The sequence below is a fragment of the Ctenopharyngodon idella genome, chromosome 24 (assembly GCF_019924925.1).
Source record: "Ctenopharyngodon idella isolate HZGC_01 chromosome 24, HZGC01, whole genome shotgun sequence".
NCBI classification, from domain to species: Eukaryota; Metazoa; Chordata; class Actinopteri; order Cypriniformes; family Xenocyprididae; genus Ctenopharyngodon; species Ctenopharyngodon idella.
The window spans coordinates 1,721,869-1,743,667 of record NC_067243.1 but is presented as its reverse complement, the minus strand read 5'-3'; the positions used below and the strand labels follow the sequence as shown (position 1 = coordinate 1,743,667).

Below are 21,799 nucleotides of genomic sequence, written 5' to 3'. Positions count from 1 at the left end.
AATCTACTGAACCTTTCATGTCCACGTCGGTACGTCGGAAGTGGTCCGGACACGATGATCCTCGTCACGGGCGATGTGGCTCGTACCGTCTCGATCAGGCTCCTGAAGTCCTGCTTCAGCACCTCCGTCTGCCGCAGCCTGGTGTCGTTCACCCCCACGTGCAGAACAACAGCTCCGATGCTCTCAGCGCCGTGACGGACGATGGAGTCTCCGATGACCACGGCGTCTCGTTCTGCCTCGCGAAGAGGGGAGAAGCGGTTCCTCGTCGAGACCTCGAAGACCGGGGGCAGCGGAGGGGGAGAGGTCCTGGTCCGAGGCCTGGCTCGCGCCTTCCGTTGCTGAAGAACCCAAGGTCCCTGGTGTGACAGCGCCGGAGTGAACGAGGGCTGGGATGAACGCGTTCTGGGTTCTCGGGCCCTGTGCAGAGAAGTACACGGCGCAGAGGAAGCAGGAATGTTAATATCGCGCTGCAAACTTACCGAGGATTGGTGAGCGTCAGCACGGGATGTTTCCAGCGCTGTTCGCCGCTCCTGTAGCTCGGCCTGTTTCTCCAGAAGGGTCCGGATCTGTCGTTCCACGGCCTCCAGCTCCAACTGCACCGCATGCAGCTCGAACGTGTCCTCACCTGCACTCAAAGATAGAGATACATTCGGTACGCCCGCCATTAGTATAGATGAACAATAATATTGTGAGTGAGAAGAGTACAAACGCTAGTGTGACCACGCCGCTATTGCTAACGGGCTAAAGCTAGTAGCGAATGTTCGAGAAGTCGGATAAAACTAGCGATATCAAGGCAATCCGAGTGTTTTTTATATAAAATAGTGTCGGGGATGTGTTCCCCCGCCGTAAAAGAGAGAATGGTAGGTTATAAATTTGATTTTAAGAAAAAAACAAGCAATTAGGAATCAACTCGACGGAGCTCTAACTCAAACAGCGCGGCAGCAACAAACAAGAAGTGACCTAAGCATATGGATATAAAACCACAAGATGATGGTAAAGCAATCAAAGCATATGTTATCAGGATTGGCCTGACAAACCAAAGTGGATTCTACAAGATGCTGATTCAAGTACCTGAAATAAGGACAAAGAAAATTATTTACCTAACTGCTCCCCAAAGGTAGCCCTCTACTACGCAAAGTATCTGGGTTGAATGGACTCTTATTTTGACGGGTGTTCTAGTCTACAGACTGACAAGGAGAGCGCCAAGCGGCAACCTCCCTCAGTTTCTAATGAAGCCAATACTGACTTAAACTGCAATTCATCGACTGGCCGCTAGGGGCAGGCTGCAAAAGAGAGCAGAATCTCATTGAGCCCCATGTTAAAATGGCAAACTTTACAGCAGAAAAAAACATGTTTACAGCCTGGATCAAATTGTGGTTTTGGTCTATACTGCTAAATTTGCCCTTCATGACAACTCTGAGGGGGGTGAATTTTTTTTATAAATCATCCGTTTTAAATTATATTAAGCCTTAAAGTTCTGCATAATTAAGGGCGTGGTCACTTGAGTGATAGGTAGATTGCGCTGCTGTCTGTGAGCCATCGTTCCAGCCGCTGAATTTGGCATCTCAGCTGTATTTGTGTTTTTTTCTGGATTATTTTATACAATTATAAAATAATATGACTTGCTGCATTAATGGTCGAGACTCGAGACAGATGTGTAGATGTGCTCGCATGCGGAAGATAAACAGAACACACGTTGTTGGATCGTGGCATCGGCTAAAAGTTTTGTTCCTGAGATTTACTGCAATGACAATGGCGGGAGGATATGACAGCACTGCTTGGATATTATAAATAAAACTGCTGCATTTTGAAAAATTATACTTTAGACGTCATTTGTTTGTGAGATATATACGATCATATACAGTTTTACAACATAAACGCTGCTCAGGTTGCATAATTTCTTGAAGAACGATGATAGAGAGCAGATCATTCAGAAGAAATGTGATGCAAACAATGGATAATATATCAATATTTCATGGATTTAACGCTTTTGTGGACAAAAAGTACAGTTTTTGTTTTGCAATGGACACTTATGGAAATTTTACCCAATTAAGTGCCACGGATTGGATTGATCTCATGATCGCTATTTCATTATAAAGGTATGGAGTCCCATTTGATTTTTCGTGTTGTTATTTGCACACCCGACACAAATAAATTACTGGTGTTGGAGCATCTGTATCTTAAAAAAGACACTGTAGATTGACAGTAAATCTTTAGAACTTTCTATAACTTGTTATCTTTATTAATATTTTAGATAAATCCTTTGCCTGATAACATGATCGTGTCGAGCTAGGCCGGCGTGGTTTCAGTAACCAGTCACCTTGGTTCCAACCACGTCCCGCCTCTTTGCCCATTTTCAGTTATCCGGGAGTGACGTGCGGTGACGCGCTGCTAAGATGGCCGCGGCCTCATTTTTGCTTCAAAAATGCTCTTCAGAAATCTACGGGTGACGTCACGGACATTACGTCCATATTTTTTTTACAGTCTATGGAGAGCGCACAGTAAAGTTTTGGTCATCATTTGGATGGGATTCGCTACACTTATGAAAGTTACAGAAGTTATTCAGTCAAGAATAGGGTGATCTTTTGTTATTTGATTAACTTTAAAGCACAGACAGCAGCGCTAGGATTAGCAACAGTCATTATACAGCTCAGCGCCTTCACGCAGTTCATTAATAAACCATCGGTTCGTTATATCAGCCTTTTTCCTCCTACAGCCGATGGCTGTAAATTGAGCAAAAATCACCTGATAAATATCAGCGGCCGATACATCGGTGCATCCCTACTGGAAAGGGTTCAAATATGCAAAAGATGCTGGAAAACTGAAGAATCTGCAGGAGCTGGAGGATTTTTCTGAAGAACAGAGCTCAGTTTAACTGCTCAGAATAAACAAGAGACTCATGAACAACCATCACACAACAAACAAACAGTCGTAGATCATCAGGTAACCACACACAGTGTTAAGAATCAATGGTTCACATACTTATGAATGGGGTTATTTTAATAAATTCAGCAATTTTTTTGTCTTATGGATTATATGTAAACATCTTTTATGTAAAATATCTTACTCAGGACAGTACTAAATAAAAATAACATGCATTTTGAATGATCTCTCTTATGTTGTTAAAATTATTCATTTTCACAGATTCTTATATATAATTTCTCGGGAGGATCAAGTTATCAGTGCAAGTGGAAGCCGGTATATAAAGCCCTCTCTCACCTCCATCCTGTGACAAGTTTCCAAGCATCCCTCCTTCACCCCAGAAAGCTGAACTTGTACGGTTGAAAAACCGAGGTTTAGGCCGTCTGAAGACTTCCTCCAGTTTAGGTGGCTCAGGTGATCCAAAATACCAATAAAGATCCAGAGGAGTGAAATATTGGCTCCTGACTGCCTGCTGTAACTGCATACCTGCACAAAACAACACATCACATGAGAATAATACAGTAGCATGCTGTAGATACTGCAAAATAAACATGACCTTTGTGTCGGGCTGAGAGTTAGAATGGTCAACATGAAAATACTCAACACAGTTTAAATTATTGTTTGGGTTAGGATTGTTAGGACTGTTTTGATGACAGACTTGTGAACAATCTGAAATTCCCAGCAGAAACTAGTGCAATATCTACCATTACTGTGTAATAAATGAACTTTGACCATGGCCTGTCTGAACAGCCGGAGTGACTGCGGTTACGCCCACCGAGCAGCAAAAAACAGCATCGGTTTTCAGCGTGAAAAACACCTCTAAAATGGGAAAGAGATGTGCAACTGACTGTACAAATAGTTTTGACAAGAAACCTGAGGTTTATTTTTACAGGCTGCTGAAAGAGAAGCAAATGGATCTCTGCAATTCACAGAAACAACTGGAATTTTGGGGTAAAATCATACCATATATATATTGTAATTGTTACATATTGTACTGACAACTCAATTAAATATTTACCATCTTATATTCTGCATTTTACAGTTTTTGTTAGTGTTTATTAAAATCATCCAAGTTTTAGGGCTGGACGATAAATATAACTGATAAGGGATCACCCAGACTTAGACCTGCCTATATTGTGTTTATATGAAGCGTTCACAGGAAAATTTGCTTAACGTTTGGGAACGTCAAAATCAGCCACATATAAAATGTCATTAAACACAAATCACGATCACATGCCAACATCCATGGATCACACTTGTTCTTTGGTAAGGAACACTATCAAGCCCATCGGCCTTTAACTTAAACTGATGATCGTTTGTTTTGCTCATTTTCCCCATTAAGAGCGTCCGAGGAGGGCATGTTCCGGCTGGATACCCTCTATATTCTGATTGGCTGGAAGGTGCACATTAAAACTGTTTAATGTAGTTCCAGCTCTGCTATTAGTAGACAGACGCTGCTCAGACGCAGGCAGTTCACACATGCATCTCTCTCTCTATAATGCTATAATTCATTCACTCAAATAAATGTTTCCCCACTACTATATTTCTGTGTCTGATTGAAAGCAAACAGGATGCTCGATCTCACAAGCTGTAACTGATGAAAAACACCATCATTTTTACCCTTCCGGTCAAATGTTGCACTGCAAACATCAATAACAGCTTTAACTTGTCAACACTGGCAAATGACCATGGTATAAGCGGGATAATCCACAGCTAGCTGTGCTTTAAATGATCTGAATGCACTCGGCTTCACGTCAGGCGGTTCTTCGTCTCCACGTCGTGCATTAAATGATTTTAGAAATTCTGGTTTGACTTAATTCTTCTGGATTTTATTATTTAATACATATATACTATCAAAAATGGTGCTAATGAAATTAATGCATAAAACGTTAGCAATTTAATTATTGTTTTGAAATGTAATCAAACAAATATTTAACAGCTTTTTCATCCTTTTATGTTTTGGCAAAGTGCTGCACAACAGAGATTTACTACATTAAAACATGGACAAAAAAAAAAAAAAATCCTTAATGTTGTTTTAATAAATTTTATTAGGCTATTATTATTATTATTATTATTATTATTATTATTATTATTTTGAGAAGTACATCAATTTCTTCGAGTTAAAAACCGGACTTTTATTTTGACAGGCTGTAGTGAAGTGCTTTGAGTTTCAGAGTGTGTTTGACAATCTTTTCTCAAATAAAATGATGAAATGCTCATTAAGTGTTTTCTCAGAGCAGCCTTGGATATGATCATGTGTTCATGTCCTCCGATAGTGAGACGACAAACACTGAAAACAATATGAGCGTCGCGCGTACTTGAGTATGTAGTACACGAAACAGCGCCGCTCTAGTGGGCCTTGGAGCGCCATCTGGTGGGCCGTGTTGCATTTCAATTCACTAAGTTGAAATTCGATTCAATATCAGTTATTTTGGATATGCTGTATATCAGGTACAGTACATGGCAAATTTTCTCAAGAAAAAAAATCTCTCAACTAATACTGTAAAATATACATGGGAATCAGTTGGTACTACATTAATATTGAAGGTTAAAATAAACTGATTTGCATACGAACTTAAATCACACTTAAGGAAATTTTTGTAATAATAAAGTTATAATAGGCCTACTAACTTTAAAATTATTTCTACTCCAATTCGTTTTTTGAAATATAAAAATTTAAATGGTGGCTGTCAACTTGACAGATTTATTCAAACATGCATAATATGGGCTATTGAAGAACACTATAAAAAATATAATTAATATGGTGTATATATTTAGCTAAATGCTCCTCAGAGTTCATTTTTCTAGCTTAACGAGTTTATGGTCACTGTTTGTTCTGAGGTAAATGTGACGTTACGTGACATTGTTTACAAGCTGTTTTATTAACGTCTTTCCGCGGTTGAAACACTGATTACACGAATACACGAGACATGATACGGATTTCGTTAAGTTGTACTGTATCTTTTAACATACCTTCAGAAGTTCATTCTTGTTTATTTCGCGCTGTAACTGTATTAAAGCGGAGGAGAGGATCAGTTCACGCGCGCTTCACGCTGCCGCTTCTCTTGACCTGATGAGGCGCTACAGCGGTCACGACACATTAAAGAGCACCGAAACGGTATTTAGGTTTGTTTATTTCGTAGTAAAATGGGCAGAATTTGAAATATGAGACTTTGTTTCATGTCAAAAGCAACAAAACAACAAATCTTATTTTGATTTATTGGATGGTTAGGTATCCTCGCGCTGTTTTAAGTGGGTATACGGAAATCCTTAACCTTTCCTAGTGGTATACGGCGTATACCTGCGTATCACGTAGACTACACCACTGGCAAGATCTTAATTTTTTACTTAAGAAGAAAATGAAGGGTGTTTCTTTGATTGAAAGGGGGTAATTGCTGAAGACTCGCTGAATGAAAAACACCTCAAAGCCCGTCACCGCCTGTAGATTAGGCTACCGCAGATATCATAATGAGCGCGCAGACTATTTTCGTTGTGGTTGTTTGACGGGAGCTAATCACTCTGTCATGTTTTAATGGACCGTTAAAATCGTTATTTAAAAAAAAACCTGTCTCAAGATGCAACGTTCTTTCCCATTCATTTGTTCTCTTTTTTGCGCTCTCTCTAGAGTGAATGCGTGCTGTATCTGTGTGTGCTGCCTCGCTGGTTCTAGCTTACGGAGCCCCGCACATGACATGCAGGAAAAAAATAGTAGGCTAAATCATGCTCGTGATTTACTAATTCTTTCCCTGGATTTGCTAAATCGTGCACACTGTTTATAAATCGAGGAAACGAATTAGTAAATCGTGCTAACGTCTTGGGCCGTTCTCCGTACAAGCTTGAGTAATGCTGCGTTCACGCCATAAATACCGGAATCTTGAGATGATCACACGTGACGTTATATTCGGAGCTGTTCACGTCCTTGGACTGGGAATAATGTGTTTCCATGGCACCACTATCAACGCCTCTGAATCTACAGCGGTCAGGTGGTACATCTGGGAGCTTTCAGAAAACTCTCAGCTTACAAGCTGTAATTACGAGCTCTACGAGGACGTGAACGCTTTTTACGAGCCAGAATCTCGTAACTACAGGAATTACGAGGCCGCGTGAACGCACTTTTAGCGCATCATATACAGGTACGCGCAGATGATCAATAGTGTAATTTCAGACTTTAGAGTGCTCGTCCACATTCAGGGTACAAATAATATGTATTATATTTAGCTAGTGTTATGTCGTATGCTTAATATTTGAAACGACCCAATAAATTCATTGAGCATCTATTTAAGACAGGTTGGAGATTATCCTAACTTTAAGAAGTTATTTACTATGATTTTTAAGAACATTCTTTTCGGGAATATGAATACTTCTTAAATTTGATCTTTTGAGAATACAAAATATTCTTTTTTTTTTCTTAAGTTTGAAAATAAGAGGAAATTAGCAGTTAAGAAGAATTTTATTCTTAAGAATGTTTCGTAAATCCGGCCCCAGATCTACAGAGAACATTTGGAGCATCAAACGAAAAATACATCAAAGACGACCACAAACTCTTCTGCAGCTGGAAACCGATCCACAAGTTTCCTACGCCCCATGAGGCCTTGCGTCAAAAGTGGGAGTGTCTTCCGGTTCGAAGTAAACAAGCTGGACGTGACACTCATTCATTCAACAGTTGACAGTCATTCAAGATTTAGCGACCCAAACTAGCGAACGTTTGGCCTTTAAAGATTCCAGCATCAATATCTGAACAATGTTTTACAATAAAAAATGTTACAGTAACAGTAATTTATTAATTTATGTCAGGAGTGCACATCAATCATGCCGAATCTAACTGATATTTATATTCACATAAAAAGAGAACACATACTTGATCAGTTGAACCTGCTTCCATTTATTTACCATCACAAGATGCACAAAACAACTCCATTAAGGCTTTTAAATCCAAAGACTTACACATTTAGAAATATATTGATAAAATATCATATGTTTACATCACTTTTCTGAGCATTTCTATTAATTTTCCTCAAAATTATGCGATGATTGCGATCAGAGGGAGCTCATGAGAAGAAAACAGGAGTTATGAGTTGTACGAGTTAACCGGAGTGTGAATCTGTGAAAGATATGCGTATGCATCCGGTATCAACAAAGGCACAAGAAAGAGACAGATAAAACATTAAACCAAATAAATACACGATTATAATCATATAAGAATTGTCTACGTTCCTCAAGCAGTCTCTGGTATTTTCCATAAACGCGTGTATTTATTATCGCAATGGTTAACATAAGTAGCCTTTAGCATCGCATATATGACAGTGGAAACACGACTGGCTCTGGCTCGCGCGACACCAGTAGGAGTAAAACATCACATCGTAAGGCTTTGGTGCATCAGTGACAGGTGAAGAACAGACAGCGGCTTGTTCATGTGTTTCAGGACGCTCTTGTAGTCATGCAGCAGCACTTTTGTGGAAGGTCAGTAACGTAAAGGACAATTAAGGGCACGAAAACTGTTTGTTGTATTGTGATATTATTTACTAATAAATGTACTAGATTGAAATGTTGTCCCTGAGTGCTGTAACGACATCTCTCATTAAGGTTTGCAACTTTACAAACTAAACAATGATCCAAAAAACACTTTTTAGCACACAAAATACCATTGGTATGCTACTTCCGCCGCCTCACCGGAAGTTGTACCCACGTTCTTTTTTACAGTAGCGCCCCGCGGAAACAGGTGGATATCAGGCAAGAATGGGACCAAATTCCATCATCAAAACTCCAGAAACTCATAACCTCGATGCCCAGACGTCTTCACACTGTTTTGAAAAGAAGAGGCGATGCTCCACCATGGTAAACATGCCCCCGTCCCAACTATTTTGAGACCTGTAGCAGGCATCAAATTTAAAATGAGCTCATTTAGTGCATAAAATTGTAAAGTTTCTCAGTTTAAACATTTGTTATGTTATCTATGTTCTATTGTGAATAAAATATTGGCTCATGTGATTTGAAAGTCTTTTAGTTTTCATTTTATTCAAATTTAAAAACGTCCCAACATTTCTAGAATTCGGGTTGTATCAACAAACTTGAAAAAACTACTATAAACAGTTCAGTTAGTGAGAACACACATTTCAGAGAAGAGTTCGTGTGTTTGCTGACATCTGACTGTCACTGACACTTGAAAAGCAGTTTCACTTCCTTTATTTCACATAAAGTGATTTCAGAGCTGCTGTTCAACACGACAGTTCAGAAGAGAAGAAAGAAAAGTCTTCAAATATTGTTTGAGGTGAGTGCTTCATCTTTCTTTTGTTGTTTTCATCTATTTTCAAAAACAGATGAAAAAAAAGAATCCATAAATATATACAATATTTTCACTTTTGAATGCAGATCTGTGAAATGTGAGACGGGAAAAGCTGTGCTGAATAATAATGATTTATAATTAACTGACACATAATCTGTGCTTTCACACATGTGCTGAAAACTACGGAGCCCCGCACATGACATGCAGGAAAAAAATAGTAGGCTAAATCGTGCGCACGATTTATAAATCGAGGGAACAACTATGTAAAGCGTGCGTCATGTGCGGGGCTCCATAAAAAACATATGATGATTTATTAACAAAATTCGGGAGGAGCAAGTTCAGATAATTAACCCAATTAGCACAGGTGGAGAGCATTCAGTTAATCAACTCAACCAATGTCAAGAGGTATAAATTCAGCAGACGTACCTCTGTTCATCTGAGAGTTTATCAGCATCCCTCCTCCACCCCATCTCCTCACTTCTAGCTCTATCTGCTTTTACCACACCGGGGGCAGTACTCTGGGTTCAGGCCAAAATTCTGAGCTCGGAGCCCTCTCCCCGGACAGCACGCCAAATACACATAACTTTACTCTATTTAATTATATGGATATGTGAACTCGTGAACTGAAGCTTAGAGACGTTTATCTGAAGTAAACTAACCCTGAAACATCTTCTCTGAGAAACAAACCTGCTTTCTGGAAGGCCTGTGAGTGTATGAATATACAGTCAAACCAAAAATTATTCAGACACTAGATATATTTTTTGATATATTTTTACTAGTGGGTGCAGGACACTATAGTTCATTTATGTAAGTGAGGATAGCAAAATAGAGCAAACTATGACATATTATATCCAAAAATTCCTCATACAGTGGACTACCAGGAAAAATGATAAAAAATCTGGGACCAAAAATTATTCCGACACTTTGACCTGACCATGTTTTGCTTAAGTGTTATCTGACATAATTAAGATTAATTTTTTCTGACACAGTTTAACTCTGAGATCTTGTGATATTTTATTACCATTTTTTTAAATAAACTGTATTAATGAATGAAATGTTCAAAGTGTCTGAATAAATTTTGGTTTGACTGTATATATGGTTTATGAGGACACAGCTGTGTACAATGACATGTGTATTACAACATAAACATGTTTTATGAGAACACTTCCTGTGTCCTCACAAACCAAATGACTGAAAAAACATACTAAACAATGTTTTATTAAAAATGTAAAAATGCAGACAGTTTCCTGTGATGGGTAGGTTTAGGGGTAGAGGTAGTGTAGGGGAGAGAATGAACAGTTTGTACAGTATAAAAACCATTACGCCAATGGAGAGTCCTCACTGAGATACCAAAACAAACCTGTGTGTGTGGGTGTGTGTGTGGGTGTGAGCGTGTGTGTGTGTGTGTGTGTGTGTGTGTGTGTGTTTGTGTGTGGGGTGTGTGTGTGGGTGTGTGTGTGTGGGTGTGTGTGTGTGGGTGTGTGGGTGTGAGTGTGTGTGTGTGTGTGTGTGTGTGTGTGTGTGTGTGTTTGTGTGTGTGTGTGTGGGGGGGGGGGGTGTGAGTGTGGGTGTGTGTGTGTGTGTTTTAAAAAAACAGTGACAGAAAGAGCAGCACATTGACTCTCTCTGGTTTGAGGCTGTGTAACGCCCTTCCGGCTGATAACAGATCTGTGTTCTCCATTGAGATGAGTAAATCTCACTTAAAAACATCCTTATTTTCCATGGCTTTTAATTGTTGGTGTTTTTGGGGCTGTGTTTTGTTTTATGTTTATGTTTGTGATGTATATATTTGATGTTTTATGGTGTTTTTACTGACTGTAGAGTCTATAGTGTAGTGGTAAAGCGCTCTGTAAATAAACTAGACTCGACACTCGAGGCTTGAGGCAGGACCAGTGACTATATTACCTGCTGAACCTGGTAAAGTTAACCTGGAGCTGTTTCCAGCAGGCCGGAGATCCTCTTCTCCATCAGCTCTGCTGGAATCAAGTCTCTGTTCACATGAGGAAGATCTTCTGGAGACTCAGAGGAGATCTTCAAATAGCTGAAAGTGTCTTTGCTTTCACAATCCAAGTGCTGTTTTCTCTTGCAGCTTCTTCTGTCTCTGTCATCGCTGGTGTTTCGATGGCTGGGATGTTGTCTGGACTGATGTAGTTTGTCAAACAGCTTCACAGTGATAAAAACAGGATCAGTCATGGAAACAGCTGTGGAGACGGTTCAGATTCTGCTGTAAAGCGGCTCTGAAAGACAGTAGTGTCATTATTCAGCTCAATCAGTTCAGTGTTGATTCAGATGAACGATGAATCATATTTCATTTATCATCACAATTTCTTCTCCTCTCGATTTATTAAGCATAATCGTGTGTGATGATTTCCTGCTGGTTATTTATCCTGAAAACGTTTCATTTTAATTTGGATTTGGTGTTATCTTGCATTGATATCAAGCCTCCACAATCTTTCATGGTTTGTGTTGTCAGATTTCATATATTGTGTCTGATCTGTGAGTTGATGATTGTGTGTCTGTGTGGATCTGTTGTGTGTGTGAGATTTTCACTTCATAGTTTCAAACCAAATGTAAAAAGAATAGATGAAGAGCTGAATGAAGATCAAATTCACATCAGTACAGCAGGTGGCGCTGACACCCAGTTTACTCCCAGACTGGACTGTTGAAGTGACAGCTTTAACACTGAGATAATGAGCATTTATTTTTAAATCGAACCCTGATGGGATGATGAACACAAGTAAAGTCATCTACACTTTTTACTATCTTTAGGACATGTTTCTCAATACACTTTTTCAAATCTCTTTACTCAGCTCTCCTCATCAGCTTTCAGATAACTTCATGTTCAAAATGCACAAGTGCTAAACTAACAAACACTTCTACAGTTTTAATCAGTTCATTCTTTCTGTAGTCACATTTTCAAAACTCTAAACACTATTAGCACAACGTCCGTCTGTTGTGACCACACCATTAACACAATAACTAGGAAGAGATGATCGGTTTACGTGTCGCTTGAACTGAGGCGCTACAGCGATCTGTCACGACACATTAAACAAATATTTAAAATATACTGTTGCTTCTACATTAGTTTGGACAGTAACTGTGACAGTATTACAATATAAAAATATTAAACACTCCAACATTAATCCCAATCAATTAAATCAAATGCTTGTTCTGACGTACTAGAGCACGTACACACATGCGCACTCTCCAAAAACAGTGCTTTAAATCTCTTGACAAACTAAAATATATAAATGACATTTGTATATATTCTAAATAAAAGATATACATTGTACTGAATGTCATCTTGCTTATTTTGCTCAAGATAATGATTTATTAAGTCCACATGTCATAAAAACAAGAAACCACACAAGTTTGCGATGCAGTTTGCAAATGTTCGTTTGAACTATGGTTTCAGGAAACACCAAATCGTTGAACTATGTTAGTAACGACGGAACTTGCGATGTTAGTTGGCTAATGATGCTTTTGGGAAACGCACCCCTGAGCGGTTCTGTGTTAAAACTAGTGCTGTCAATTGATTCAAAAAATTAACTTGATTAATCACATTTTTTTTCTGTGATTAATCGTGATTTATCGCAATTAAAAACATTTATACGTTTATAATATATTTTATAATGTAATAATTTCACAGTTAATCTCCAAATTAAAACAACATAAAGAAACAACATGAAGACAGTATATTTAAATACTTGTTTAATGGCATCTTTTTATGAATGAAGGCCAGTATCACTGATACTGGCAACATTACAATGTAATTGAAAGCTATATAATTTTTTTATATTTATTAGGCTTCAAAAATATAACAACTTTTAATTCAAGTGAACTTGGAACAATCCTCACATAATAAATGTCATATTTACCTGTGCCTTTACTACCGTCTAACAGATAGGACAAATACAGAAATTGAATAAAGTTATCAAACAGTCTGCACTGCATAATTTATAGCCTAAATTAAATATAGATAATCATTATTAAAGCTACAAAAGTTCTTTAGTCAACAGCAGTGAGTAATTTTCTAATAATGTATACTTCCCATAATTGAGGTAGAAGTCCATATGAATTTAGCTGTAAATGTTTAACACAGAGAAAGATCTCCAGAGGTTATATAAAACACACATGGTACATAAGATATATCTAAGGCAAATTAATGCAGCTTATTGGCAGCAATTTTGAGAACGTTGTTTGTTAAGATCTTGAGTGAATTCATTGAAGTTTCTGCTGGTTTAAGAGAAGATGTCTCTGGATTGTGCAGCTGGATAGGAGATGTCCTGGAGGAGGTCACTGTTTAGGTCTGTGTTGATTTGGGCCTTGAGACCGTCTCCTGATATGACCGGGGATTTATGCATTAATGTCACAAAGGCGTTACTTAGCCATTTGATCTTAAAGTTTGTGGAACAAAAGAGGGTCTTCTTTATTGATCAGCTCTGTCATTACAAGCCCTAGTTTGAGGTTAAGAGGCATGGGCTCCTTCAGCAGTAGAGGTTTGGTAGAGGATCTCTGTGATCTGTGGTGTTGTGTTCATTTGATGGGCTTCGTTCATGGATCATCCTTTCTTCAGTTGTTTTCATGTGTGTGTGTCATCTTCTGATGTGTCAGTGGTCACTTCTGAGACTTTAATGCTGTGCTGAAGTCATTCTGATGATTTTATTGAATCCTCCTCATGTCATGATCAAACAGATGATCAAGTGTGTCTTTGTAAGTGAATCACAGAAGGCCGAACATTCTGATACTACTGTCACATGCTGTGAAATCACTGTTTTCTCTGTTTTACTGTTCATTAGTGAGTGATTGATGCTTTTTCTGACAGTATTTCTTATGATGTGCTCTTTGAGAGAGAAACTCAACAGATTGATGACGTCTGCAGACAGTTTTGATGTAATACTGCCTCCTTCTGTCTGTATGCTGAACTCCATGTGAAAGAGCAGCATTTCTCCTCCATTATCAGTGTAACATCATCAGTGACACAGTGGTAGTGCACTAGATCAGGACACACAGGTTCTGCAGGTTTGAGTCCCCTCGTTCACCCTCCTGTCAATTAAAAACTGAAAACAACAACATACAGAAGTGTGCAAAACTCATGTGTGGAGAATACAAAAATACAGTATCACAGTTTAGAGTGTTTGTTTTGTGTTCATTAAGTGTTGTAATGTAATGTTAATGTAGTGTTAATGTAGTGTTAATGTAGCTGCAATCAGCAATTATCAGGATTCAAGCACAAATCAATAATTTAGTTCATATGTTTTTCATTTATATTATAAAACAACAACTGTTCTCTCTTTAGCAGTATATGTTTCATCTAACATTCAACAGCATTTTCATGTTTGTAACCATTATATCACTTAGATATCTATAGCTTATATCTATAAATCATATAACAGAATAGCTAATAGTTATTTAATAGTGAGAATTGGACCCTGATCTAAAGTGTGGCCCATTAATCTCATAACATTATTTCTGCAGTTGTAACTGCGGAGAAAATGCTTTCATTGCACATCTGAGCTTCATTAAAAACACTGTAAATACATATAAATGTGCTTCAGATGCTGCTTCTGTTTCTTCTGCAGTACAAACATGGATTTTGTTGATACTAATTTAATTTGATTGATAACAAATCAATGTGTTCTTATTCTAATTGCATTTATTGAATACATTTAATAATTTACAGGAAAAGGTTAGAACATTTGCCAACATCATCAAATCATTTGTCACATTGAGAAGAGCAGATTCAGTGCTATGCACACCTAAACCAGACTGAAATTTTTTTTTTCATTTAAAAATGTCAAAAGTTGAATAAGAACCACAATCTCCATTATTTTAGCCAAAAAAGGCAATTTTGAGATCGGTTTATAATTATTTAACACTGACAGGTCCAGACTTGGTTTTTTATTTTTGCCTAAAATAGGTCAGGACCAAATAAAATTCAAGTAAAGTATTTACAGAGCTTTACCCATAGGAAAGAAAAATCAAAAGTGAGATCTCTTTAACATCTCAAATGTTTCTCCCAGACGTAAATGAGGTTACCTCAACATCAAATGGAGACTTTTGCTTGCGTCTCCTGCTTCTCACACTTGTCTCCTGAGACAAAATCTCAACACTCTCACAATGGTCTCCTGTAAAGATTCAGAAGAGATCTCAGTAACATCACACACTGTGCTCATATTTTTCTTCTAAACTAAAGACTACAAAGTTCCCACATTTGTCTCCTCTAAAATTTAGAACAGATTTCAACAATCACACATTGTGCTCAGACTTTTCTCCTCAGCTAGAGACACTGGATCTCGTACACTTGTCTGAAGTTTCAAAAGAGATCTCAATAGCTGTCACGTTTCTGCCCACTGCCGCTTCCTTCCACTCCCCACCAGAGGTCTCCGTTTCACCATTAAGACTTTTTCATTGCACACACGCAGTCACTTCACTCTGGACTTCATTTCCCACAATCCCTCAGCTAGGCACTGATCACACTCACACCTGTTTCCCATCAGGTTCCCTTTATAAGCTGCACTTCTTCATACACACTTTGCTGAGTATTGTTTAGCCCTTTGTTTGCATTCTCTCTGTTCCTTGTCCTGCCTAGCCTTGTCTGTGTTTTGACCCTGGACTGATTCCTTGTTTATGATCGTTTGCTGCCTGCCTTGACCATAGCCTGTGTATTGGACTACTCTTTTGCCTTGCTTTCCTGTTTGCTGGTGTTTGAACTACTGCCTGTATGACTACGCTCTTGTGAATAAAGCCTGCACGTGGATCTCCAACTCCGTTGTCCTGCTCCCATACATTACAATAACATCACACGCTGTGCTCAGACTTTTCTCCTCAGCTAGAGACTTTGGTGTTCTCACATTTCTCCTCTAAATTTTAAAAATGATCTCAACAACTTTGCAATGTGTATACCAAGTTAAATGTCTCAATGTGAACTCAAACATTTCTATCAGTATTATGTATTAATAATCAAATTAGTCAAGGATTGGGTCATAAGCCATTTAATGTGCCTTTCAGCAAAGAAAGTGCATGGATACCTTTCTTGTAGCAATTTTCCTGATAACAGCATCTGGTACATTACTGTTTTAAGAAAGTACTACTTTCTTATTGTATGTACAATTAAGAGTAACATTAACCTAATTTCTGCATAATTTCACTCTTAATATAGGCTTAAAGGCTGAAATTATGGACTTGTTTATTTTTTTGGTGCACAATTTGTAAAGTTGAGATCTCATCTAAACTTTAAGAGGAGACACATGTGAGAGGTCCAGAGTCTCTAGCTGAGGAGAAAAGTCTGAGCACAGTGTGTGATGTTACTGAGATCTCTTCTAAAACTTTAAGAGGAGACTAGGGCTGTCACAATATTAGATTTTTCACACCACAGTTATTGTGGCCAAAAGAATTCACGATATCGATATATCGCGATATCTATAGAATCCTTGGGGGAAAAATGTATCAGTCTAAATAATTTTTACTGTTTATTTAGTTTTTCTTTTTCAGGGTTGCTGCACATTTTTTAAAGTAAAATTTAAGGCTTTTTAAGACCTGAAGAAATAAAAATTAATACTAGCATAGTAGCTTATACATTAGGGCTGTTACCAATCAAATGAAATCATTATCAACAAAATCCATCTTTGCAATACAGAGGTGACACAGAATGAGAAGTGGCATTAATATATTTACACAGCATTTACAATTTGTCTACATAAATTTAATTCAATATTTAAATATGGATTTTTTTTCTAATTTTAACTTTTTAATTAAAATGTACCTTAAATATGAAACTAAACTAAACTGCTAGTAGGTGGCAGCAAGTCACTGTCTTAATGAGTGAGTGAGTCATTCATTCAACTGATTTGTTCAAATGACTGATTCATTCAGGAACGAAGCTCGGATTCATTCGTTCTAAACGCGGATTCAGTCAGTATAACAAAAACATTTCTGTTGCTCGGGGGCTCTGTTCTGCTGTTCATAATTTTGAAATTTTCGTTGGCGAAATAAAGGAAAAAAAAACAATGTTAACAATACTGTGTCTAAAATGTAACTCACATTGTTCATTTAACAATAAGTTAAATGAACATTGCATTTGTGCTGATTTGAGGAAAACGGCACTGTTGCTCGTGTGATATTGTAATACAACTACTTATATGATATAATGACAAAAACTCGGGCAAAAATGCCCGTGTATCTTGAATTTTGAGGGCAAATAACTGCATGCATAGCTACATCACACAGTAAGACGAGTAAAGAAAACGCGGTATTTATTAAAAGAATCACCCTTTATTTAAATATATGAACAGAAAATCACTGTTAACAGGTTAATATAACATTTCCCATTCCATGACTAGTAAAATAATCGCAATTTACTCTCTGTAAAATGGCGTAATCCGCAGGGTGATGGTGGGTAAAAAGGTTGTTGGTGTTGCCACCCTTCGCACTGACTGTAGCTGTCTAAGGAGCCGAAAAACTCCCATACTGTCGAGCTTACTTGACTTTTTTCGGTGTGGACAGAGCCTCTCACTCTCCCGCTTGGACGACATGGTTCTTCTTCTTCTTCTATAGCTGCGCGCGCTGCGTCTTCTTCTTGTTTGACAGGTGTCAGCGTTAAGGTGCAATACTGCCACCTGAGAGCTCAACCAGGTACTGGCGCTGGAGTATTTACATGTCATGATATCATAAGCAGCCTATTCATTTAAAATATTGTGGTTATTGCCAATACCAGTATAATGTCACACCCTAAATTAACACAATATCGATATTTCATGCGATATTGCGACACCCCTAAAGGAGACACATGTGAGAGCTCCAAAGCCTCTAGCTGAGGAGAAAAGTCTGAGCACAGTGTGTGATGTTACTGAGATCTCTTCTAAAAACAGTAGTTCGGTTGGGAGGCTCGCCATCTCGGTGTCTGAAGGGTTCGATCCAATCACACAAAAAAAACCTGACCTGTTTATACAAACAGCATCTTAAGTTTCAAAAGCACTTACACACCATTTCCTTTAGAACAACACAATACACACTACACATTCATCAATTAACCATCAATCTATATGAAAATAGTATTCAAAAACCCTTTTCTCTCATATTCAACATATATAAAACATACCAGAATATGTCATTATGTGCAATATAGCATTTAAGTGCTTAAATGGAATATTATTTCACATTTCACACTCCTTCAGAAACTATTACACACATAAAACACTTCAGAACTTCAATAAACAAATATAACATTCAGTTTTCAGTAAACTGAAAAATATTAGTTAGAAACTCACCAAATCCGGGGGTTTCATATGCTTTTACACCCGCACTGGATTTTACAGGGGTTCGCAATTAGGAATCATCAGCGGCAACATCAACAATCACGTTCTAAAAATAACCCGATATAGTTAAATAGGTCTGCAACATATTATACATGATATTACTCGAATATCAGAAAGGATTATTGAGATATTTGCCTCAGATTGATCTTTGTTCGTTCTCCCGCGATCAGCAATGCGTGTCTCTTTCATTGCTCCCCGCGTCTCGTCTCAATGACGCCACGCGCAGTCTCAGTTTAGACTGAATATGTCACTTAAGCATTTAGTCATTTTATCAATTTATTATTTTATTATTTTAAACTGCAATGACTTTAATCAGCTTTTTGTTTAATACTTTCAGCATTTTATTATTAAAATTATATTATTTTCTTTCTGTTTCTTATATAGCTGAATTCTAACCTGTGTTACATATGCAACAACCATGAGGCACTGGTACACTACTACATTTGTAAAAGGAAAGTATCTATCTTAGCCTAAACATCTCACACTTGTCTCACACATCTTTCCTATGTAACAGACAAAACAGTTTTAGTAGTTGTGATGCTTCTAATTAAATATGTAGCAATTACCTCAAAATGAAATTAATTGTGATTCATTAAAGAAAAAAGAAAAGAAAAAATAACTGTGGCAGAATTAATATGATCATCTAATGTGTTAGTCCAGTGATCTTCATCTATCAAATCTAAGAAATGTTACGTTCGTTAGTGTTTATTGACGTGTCCGGCTGATGTGGGTTGAGGTTCGTCATTAATGGACACATGATGATAAGAGGCTGGAGCAGGAGCTGAATCTGGAGGCTGAAGACAAACAACTGATGTTAGTGGAGCGAGATTCATGTTTTACAGTGCAGAGTTACAGTGTGATTCCTGCTGACCTGACTGAAGCAGCGTTACTACTAGGTTAAGACATAGGTTAGGTGTGTGTCAGGATAAAGACATGAGTCTATGTTCAAGACTTAAACTGTGAGAGTGTGTCTGAGTCCTGAACATTGCCAGCAAACCAATAACTAATAGAGTTTGTGTAGCTAAATAACACTCCAATCTAAATATTTAGTTTGACCTCTACAAGTCATCAACATGTTCTGAAGGTTCAACACCTGCTTTCACTGACTATTTGAAAAAAAAAAAAAAAAAATATATAGTATATATATATAATATTTTTTTTTTTTCAAATAGTACCTTTATATTTGAAAGTGCCTGGTAAAAGTGGACTTATTGTAAAGCTTTTTCTTCGTGTCCAACAGCAGTGAGTGAGTGAAGGACGATGGCATCTGCTGAACAGCATTGTGACACACAAGATGAGATGGAAGAAGACAAGCTGAAACACAAGGAAGGTAATAAAGGAAAGACAATATCAGTATAATATTAAAGTTTTCATTTAATAACTGTCTTTAATCTCTCTCTATTCCAGTCCAGATGAGCAGCAGAGATCACAGTGAAGTCAGTGTTGATCTGATGCTGAAACTGGAGGAACTGCAAATGTTCCTGTACTCACTGGAAACACCTTCACAGCCCCAGTGATCATCAACTACTACACTGCAGGAAACGGTATGAATATAACAGCACTTACTGAGACACTAATGTAGTTTGTTTTATGGAGATATTGCTCATGGGCAGACATGTTTTAGCTACATGTTCCATGTTACTTCTCTTCTTTTCTCTCTCCACACAGCGCCACAAAAAGCCTCGGAGAGACAGACGGAGAAGCACACAGTAGATCAAGGTACAACAGTCGTGTTCTCTCACACTGTACTGACAGATGCTGACCAACACCAACACACACGTTCGTTGGTTTGGTTGGATCAGTGTGTTTCCTCTGTTGGCATTGGCTGGTGTTTGTTTCATCAAGTGTTTATCAGGTTGTGGAACGTTTGAACAGAGACATAATGTTACGCAGCTCACACACAGTGTTGAAGTAAACATTACTGAAGGAAGTACTTACAAATTATTAACAAACTATTAATAGTTTATATATTGTAGTCTCTACACCAACTTTTTTCAGTCACGGCACCCTTTGAAAAATGTTCAGAAATTTGTGGCACCCCACACTAGTGTTGTCATGAAACTACTTTGATACGATACCTTGAAAATTATCGATTTTTAATACCACAGGAAGAACCGCTGTATATAGGCCTACTGTCACATAGATATTTATAATATTATCTCATTTTTTTGTCCATCCATTGTCTAGGAGAAGGAAAGCCCAGAAAATCAGTAATTTCTTCTGAAGAGAGAAAGATTTTAATTAAAGCTTTTATTCATATAAACATTGCTCAATTACCATCACGACTATCTCACCTAAATGTTTGCTCACTCCGTGTATTTGTGTTTCTATATTGGATAATTTTGTTGCAATAGCACAAGACAGCTTGTTTTAATGTCAGTTATTTTCAAGTTTTTAATATATTTTATAATGTAATAATTTCACAGTTAATCTCCAAATCAACAACATAAAGACAGTATATTTTAAATACTTGTTTAATAACATCTTTTTATGAATGAAGGCCAGTATCACTGATACTAACACTCTAATGATGTCTTCAATTTTAAACATTAATAATTGCCATTCAACATTACAGTTAAATGAATGGTATCAGTTTTAACATTTATTAGGCTCCAAAAAATAAAACAGCTTTTAATTTAAGTGAACTTAAAACAATCTCCACATAAACCTGTGGGATGATCTATGTAGTGAAACTCAAGAGTGTAACTTTGGTTTGAAAAGTGGGGGGACACACACCCTGTGGGGGGGTCCGGGGTCATGCCCCCCCTGGAAGAAAATTCTGTACATTTTAAAGATAAATTCATTAATCTGGTGAACTTTGAGAGTTCAAAATAAAGAGCTCCAACCCATGTTCAGTGTGCAAATTGAAGAAAGAAAAAGTCATTGAGTTGTACCTGAATCCACTGTTAAAAATAAATCATCCACCCGCCAACCGCCCGATGATATTCTCTGATTTAGATATCTGAACCTGATCATCCCATTACAATTATTCACATTCTCAGTGTTAAGCATGATGATATGGTAACATATCACACTGAAGTAGGTTACTATAAATGAACATTTATTTAAAATGTTCCCTCAACCTTAAATTGTCACTGTTTCATTACATCATTGTAGGAAAACACTCTTATCAGAATAATGTCTGTTAGTTAAGCTTGTGTATATTTTAGCTGTTAAGCTATAAAGCAATATCTCAAGTAGGGTTTCTCCTTTGTGTTTTATAAAATGAACACTAGGAGGTGCTCTAGGCGCATGTTTTCCTTGATTGTTTTTACAT

General features: G+C 37.6%; 1 protein-coding gene and 1 long non-coding RNA gene across 7 annotated transcripts in view; one reads left to right on the top strand and one right to left on the bottom strand.

Moving 5' to 3' along the window:
* The first annotated feature begins 9,082 nt into the window (after window positions 1-9,082).
* Window positions 9,083-21,799, top strand: part of LOC127507398 (NACHT, LRR and PYD domains-containing protein 12-like) — a 94,659-nt gene continuing 81,942 nt past the window's right edge. The window contains exons 1-2 of one of the 6 annotated variants that reach the window (XM_051884474.1): window positions 9,112-9,190; window positions 19,763-19,852. In XM_051884474.1, the coding sequence (XP_051740434.1) occupies window positions 19,783-19,852 (70 nt within the window). In that variant the 5' untranslated portion in view covers window positions 9,112-9,190; window positions 19,763-19,782. Of the gene's footprint in view, window positions 9,191-19,069; window positions 19,336-19,762; window positions 19,853-21,799 lie in introns of those variants that run through there. The other 5 variants (XM_051884479.1, XM_051884478.1, XM_051884475.1 and 2 more) reach the window with 5 other exon arrangements.
* On the bottom strand, window positions 13,096-18,697 carry LOC127507403 (uncharacterized). The gene is made up of 3 exons (XR_007928343.1): window positions 18,475-18,697; window positions 15,245-15,333; window positions 13,096-14,265 (listed from the first exon to the last, which is right to left on the bottom strand). It is a non-coding gene; the product is annotated as an uncharacterized LOC127507403 (long non-coding RNA).